General features: G+C 38.0%; 1 protein-coding gene across 1 annotated transcript; it reads left to right on the top strand.

Annotated features, from left to right (window-relative positions):
- Positions 1-6,316: 6,316 nt before the first annotated feature.
- K441DRAFT_679700 (uncharacterized protein) lies at positions 6,317-6,712 on the top strand (the record flags this gene model as incomplete). Its single annotated transcript, XM_067651296.1, has 1 exon — positions 6,317-6,712. The coding sequence occupies one exon, from the start codon at positions 6,317-6,319 to the stop codon at positions 6,710-6,712; it is 396 nt and encodes a 131-aa protein (XP_067500695.1).
- Positions 6,713-6,774: the final 62 nt, after the last annotated feature.

Genomic DNA, 6,774 nt, shown 5'->3' with positions numbered 1-6,774 from the left:
TTAATATTAATTATACCCTCTTCTATATTCCCTACCGCGGCCACTATATATTTAATTAGTCTAGTTATGATTATATTAGTTAGGAATACTTAGTTAGGTAGGGTTTTTAGTATAAAACTGTTAAGATTCTTGTGTTTATATTATAGTACCTATAGCAGAGCGTAGCTTAGCATATACTCCTTTAAACGTATTTATAGGTTTATATAGCGCTAAGTTGCACTTAGGAACGCTATGGCATGCTAAGATAACCTAGTCCCTTAAGCTGTTCTTATTTTAGTAAGTTTTAGTAAGGCCATATTAGATTTTTTAGAGTTTATTAAAGAGTAGTTAAAGGTATTCTAAATAAGTCTTTATTGGGTTAGAAGCAATAACTCTCTAGAATATAGTCTCCCGCTATTTAGATATATAAAGTTGGCGATTCTTATTAGTCTTAAAGTGGGCTCTAGTGAGCTAAAGCATTATATTAAAGTTATAGTTTTTACCTATAATATAGTCGTAATAGAATGTTGCCGCCCGTCCCTTTAATATAATAGAGAAAGCGTAATAGTACTAGTAGCGTTAAATTCTAACCTTATTATAACAGTTATAAAAGACCTATAGTTTTACTCTAAGTATATTGTATAGTTCTCCTCTAAACTTCTTTTCTTCGTCCGAATATACCTTTATTAGATTTATAACTTCTTATAGTAAAGGCTTACCGGTTAGCTAGAGTAGAGGAAGTAGAGGCGGAGTAACTCTAAGTAGGAGAGCACCTCTAGGTGGGAGAGCAGCTCTAGGTGGGGGGTTAGCGTTCTGGGGGTTTTAATATAAATTAAAGTTGCCTTTTAAAGAATATAGGTTGTTTTTAGGTTTCCGTAGTTAATATATAATTTTAGCTTCCGTCTATATTAGTTCTTCTATACTAATAATAACGGCCTAAATATTGCTAGCAATTGGGTTACTATTTTTAGTAATATATACCCTATTCCTATAGAGGAAGTCTCGAAAGTCCTAAATAATATTAATGTTGCTAAGTGCCTAGGTATTAGCAGTCTATCCTATAAAATCCTCCCTAAAATACTCCTATAGTTNTAANTNNGNNTAGNNTTTATTTTNGTAGNATATAATATAGTATAGGAGAAAGCCGTTAACTTATTTTGTGGTATAAGTTATTATATTAAAGGCGAATTCGTCCTAATCTTCATTAATAAGTTTCGTGTGCTTAGCTACCCCTAGTAGTAAGGAGTCTTTCTAGTTATTTAAGGTAGGCGTAGCCATATTTTCGGAGGGAGGGAAGTGTTATTAGTATAGGGTTTGTCGTTTAGTATGCGTTTGTCGTTTAGTATGCGTTTATAACGTGTATTTGCGGTTATAGGGCTTAGGACTAGTTCTGGCCTTAAATCGCGAAGACTTATAAAGCGTGTTATTTTGCGTAATGGACGCAAGAATCTATAATCTTAGAAAGGCTTAGGACCAGTTTTAGCCTTTAGATTTTTAGATTCGTGGAAGAGTTCTATTTAAGGTTTAGGACTAGTTCTAACCTTAAAAGATAGCTTCCCTTAGCACGAGTAGCACTAGTATAGTGGCTTGTCTCTTCTTGGTGAATACCTAGCTGTTCTATGGCATAACTATAAAGTTAACCACTGATTAGTGTTGGACTTATAAGGGGATATTACGTAGCTACGGTTTGTAGATAGTATGATGGTTGTTGTTTTTAATTCTTAATAGGAATAAGGAAAGGGGTGAGGAACTTAAGGTTCCTCACCGCGCTAGGGCTATGTCGACACGTGACGGCAACTTGCCTCATTCCCGACAATTATTATTAATAAGATTAAATAATAGAAAGAGATTTAAAAAAAAATTTTAACTTAATAAAGGGTCTTTATATTATAATTTAAATCTTAAAGAAATTTTATAAAAATACCTAATCTGCGTATATATTAAGACGAAGGTATTAGAGATCCGGGTTAGGCTTAGTATAACCTTAAGTTACGCATAAGCCCCTAAAGTCCGCGATATATCGTCTAAATATTACCCCCCCCCTTTAGTAGTGGCCTCTACTTTTTAGATGCGTTTTTAAGGCCTATGTTAGTACTAGGTTAGTATAAAGGGCCTCTACGCGCCTTTAACCTTACTATTGCCCTAACAATCCATTTTCTAACCCTCTTCTATTTTTATACTCGCGCTAGCTTATATAGGGCTTCTAATTTTATATAGAGAGGCCTACTGTAATTCTAATTCCATAATATAGAGCCCTCTTTTTCTTCTCCTTTAATATTTATACGTTTTAGTAACTTTATTTACCCGCGCCGCGCTTACGCGTCTCCCTCTTACCTCTTACGGATATAGAATCTTTTAAGAATCTCCTTACCCTACGGTCTACTTTACGGTTAAAGAAAGCCCCCCTAGCTCTCTCCTTCTTCTCCTATACCCTCTAGAGCAAATTTAAGGCCTAAACGGCGCGGCTATATAATATTTATAAGGCCTAGCGCTTAAAGAATATAACGAAGGCGTATAAGCTAAAGTAGAAAGACTAGTAAGACTAGTATAAAGATTAAAAGGTAATATAGACGGCGCCTAGGTAATAAAAGATACGCTTTACCTATTTTAGAGCAGTAAGTTATTAATTAAGAATTATAGGCCACTAGCTATTAAAAATATATATTAAAACAGAAAGAGATATAGAAAGATAGTAAGTAGGTAAAAAAGAGGTAGAAGATAGCTAAGTAGGTAAAAGGGCAGTTAGGGGGAAAGGTAGCTATAGGGGCAGCCGCGGTTATAGGGGAGAAAGCTATAAAGAAGGAAGGGGATATATAGGACGAGGAGGCCTTAGACGCCCTATTTAATAAAATGGTTTAATACTTAGTTATAAATAGCTATATCTCCGCTATTACCGAGCTTTATATATAGCAACTAGAAGGTAAGGCCTTATAGCCACTATATAGGGTAAAGCTTTTAGCGGTACTAGACAGTATCTACCGTAATAAGAACTAGATTTAACGCGTTAACTTTATTAATTAAGGCCTATTTATAATTACTAGCGGCTATAATATTAAAGGGCTTAAAGAGGTAATTACTTAGTACTAGGAGACAAGCTTTAAAATATTATGTTTAGTTAAATCTTACCTTTAAACTATGGCTAAGTATTTATTAGGTTTATATCCAGTCTATATAGCTGCCGTTTTTTAACTAGCTCCTTAGGCTATACTACTATTACCTAGGGTAAAAGTAGATAGGATATTTAGCTTACTAACCTTATTCTTATTAAACTAGAGAATAAAGGGCATAAACTAGATAAGCTAGCACTATATATAATTATATTAACAATATAAAGGAAGTAGAATTAATACGGCAAGGTTAAGTATATAGGCTATATATATATAATACTAACCCTATCCTCTACCCTCTTTTTATAATAGCCTTTTACTTCTTTAACTACTGGGGTAAAAATAGCGGTAAGAGCTTTCTATCCTTTTAGCAGCTAAAGGACTATTATAACATATATGCCTTCCCTAGTAGCATTAAAGTACTATAATAGCCGTTAAGCTATTATATGCAGTTTAAATAAAATAAAAGGATATCCTAGGGGCTAGGAATTTACTTAAAGGAGAAGATCTAATAGCGCCTATAAGTAGAGCGTCTGGTATACTAAGCTTAGCAGTATTAAGGAGACCTAAATTAGATAGGCCGAATACTAGAATACGGACGCGATAATAGGAGCTTACCTTAGCTATCTACCCTATACGTTTATACGGTTAATTGCCGGCTTCCTAAAGAAAGAAAAGGGCTATTTTCTCCCCTACGCGTAAGAGGTGCTAAAGAAGGCCCTCTACTTAAAGATATGGCCTAAGACTAAGCTAAAATATATAGAGACTTACTACCTAAAGAAGGTCAATAATAAGGTTATACGGCTGAATCTTATAGGCTTAAAATTTCTACGCCTCCTTTACGCGCTTAGGGTAATCCTATATAAGTAGTTTCCGCTCTACCCCCTATAAAAGGACTCCGTCTTTAGCTATAACAAGTACTAGAGGTTTACTATATAGATAAAAGGCTCGCTAGCTAGCGTAGTTATACTAGATAAGATAATAATACGGAAATACTAGCCCACCTATAAGGCTGTAGCTAAGCTAAGATATAAGGCTATAATCTTAGAGATAAAGGGGGTTTAATTATATATATAGACGATATTAGAACGCCTTAGCGAGATTAAAAGGTTATTAGTATTATTCGCACCTATATAGATCTAGTAAGAGAAGATAGATATCTAAGTAGGGCCTACGGAGTCTATATATCCGTCTTTAGACGGCTATATACCCGTATCTATACCTATACTTATATTTACACCTATACCCAGGTCCGTTTCTAAACGTGTTAATAGCTAGGTTCCGCCTTTAAATAAACCCTCTTCTATATATTTAACCGGTCCTTAACTATCTACTACTATAAAGCCTATTTAGCCGTCTTCTATAATATCTACTATACCCCTACCGCAGCTACCGTAAGCTAATACTTAACCTCTCCTATTTATCCTTAACCTATAGGCGCCATTAAGGAAATATAAGATACTTTAGGGCAGTAATTTAGTGTTTTAGCTCTAGGCTAAGTGGACTTTAGGGCTAGCAAATAGGCCGTTAATTAAAGCTTTTAATTGCTACTAGGGGGCGCACTAGCAGGTTAACGGCGAGGCTATATTCTATAGCCATTGCTATAGGATATAAGACGGCGCGTAGAAAACGGTACGGCAAAAGATAAGAGATAGGCTATTAACTAGCTAGAATAGCTACGAGGCCCATATTCTTTAGATTGGCTTTATAAGAATATTTAAATAGTTATTTTACTATAATAACTAAGACGCCTTTATATATAACTATACTGTAGCGACCGAGATGCCTTAATATAGGACTATACTAGTAACTGAGACGTCTTAATATAGGGCTGCACTATAGTAACCGAGACGCCTTAATATAGGACTACTCTGTAGTAACTAAGACGCCTTAATATAGGACTGCAATATATTAACCGAGACGCCTTAATATAGGACTATACTATAGTGACCGAGACGTCTCTATATAGGACTGCACTATAGTAACTAAGATGCCTATTACGTAGGAATAGAACGTGTTTAGGTGTTTAAAATTTAGAGCAATATTACGCGACCGCCCAGAGGTACCGATTAAACTTGAGTTATGTACCTTTTGGCCCGAAATCGCGTGCGAGGGTACTCGGGGGCGGTCGCTGCGCGACCTCGTGCAGGGCTCGGGCGCGTTATCAGCAGGGGTGGCCCTAACCTCGTATTAACCCGGGTCGTAACCGCGCCAAATAAACCCCCCCCCCCGGATATGTGATAGGTATCTAGGCAGGACTTGCTTATCTCTTAACCCGCTGGCGTCCACGGAGTAAGTAGTCCGTGCAGAACACCGAATCTAAACCATGCGAAAAGTTGATTACGTTGATTTAATTGGCTGATTCTTATCGATAATGCGTGGACGAATTTCAGCGACCCTTGCAATCTATCCTAGACTGATAGGGTCCGTTTTCTGTACCGGCTTCTCGATAAGTGCTCCTTGTCCAAGCTACCATTTTTTAAACAGAGCCCCTTATGGTTAACCGAACATGCGCACCAAAATGGACGCTTCTACTATATCTATGGTTTCACCCTCTTCTTCCTCCACTAAGGGTCCCCCGGTATCTCCGTTATATGACTGTTGGTCAAATTGCAGAGTCAACAGAAGACCAGTAGCAGTTTATTATATTAATCAAGCTACGACATATCTCAGCCAGGCCCAGTTCAGCAACTTCCTTGGGCTATCACAAAACCGCAGAAAGCGGTCCTGAAAGAATAGACGCCTATGGAACGTGATACCACTGGAATACTCAGGAAGTTCAACGAACGCCAACGCCAAAACCGGAAGGAAGAGAACGCAAGGGAATCAAACAAGCACAGTGCGAGCTCTCTCATAGCAAACAAACATAATAGTTTGAGCTGGACCACCTGCTACAACGATCATTGTGGAACACATCAGGCGGAAAGAGACGGTTCGGGATGGTACCCTTAGCCCAAAAGAAAGGTATCTAATCAGCGAACAATGGTTATTCCCTTGTGAGCTTCCTATCGCAATATAAAAGTATGATGGATTGGAAAGGTCGGAAGGACTGGAATAAGTTAATGCACGTAATTTGGAAAGACGATAATATGTACGCTGGTGAAAGGACGTAATTCATGTTAAAGCTAGCAATTAGCTTTATATACATCAAGTAAAAAGGTGTCCTGAACAACTTTAATGCCCATTGAATAACATTTGATCGGTTGTAGAATCGCAAACTGACAATACCAATGTGTTTCGCCGAACACTTTGCCTTGGATCGCCGCCTATTAGCTGGTCTCCAGCATGGCAAGACTCCCGCCCCGTTTAACCTACGCGATATCATAATGGAGACCCTTGCTATCATCGGCCTTGTCGGAAATATCGTTCAGTTTATCGACTTCAGCGGCAAACTAATCTCGAAGTCGACTAAGCTTCACCGGTCCAGCGAAGGCGCACTCGCAGAGAACATCGACACTGAGACAGCGACAAACCATCTAGTTCTATTAAACAGCAAGCTTAGAACTACTGCTACCGCCACCGGCGATAGCGCGCTTGAGAGCCTCTGTAAATCATGCGGTACCGCTGCGGATGAGCTGCTCGCAGCGTTGGAAAAAGTCAAGGTCAAAGGCAAACAAGACAGATAGAAGAGCATGAGGAAGGCGTTGCGGAGTGTATGGAACAAGGAGGAGGAGTTGGAGCGACAGCT

The sequence above is a fragment of the Cenococcum geophilum genome (assembly GCF_001692895.1).
Source record: "Cenococcum geophilum 1.58 unplaced genomic scaffold K441scaffold_40, whole genome shotgun sequence".
Classification (NCBI taxonomy): domain Eukaryota; kingdom Fungi; phylum Ascomycota; class Dothideomycetes; order Gloniales; family Gloniaceae; genus Cenococcum; species Cenococcum geophilum.
This window is presented reverse-complemented; position numbering and strand designations above follow the sequence as displayed.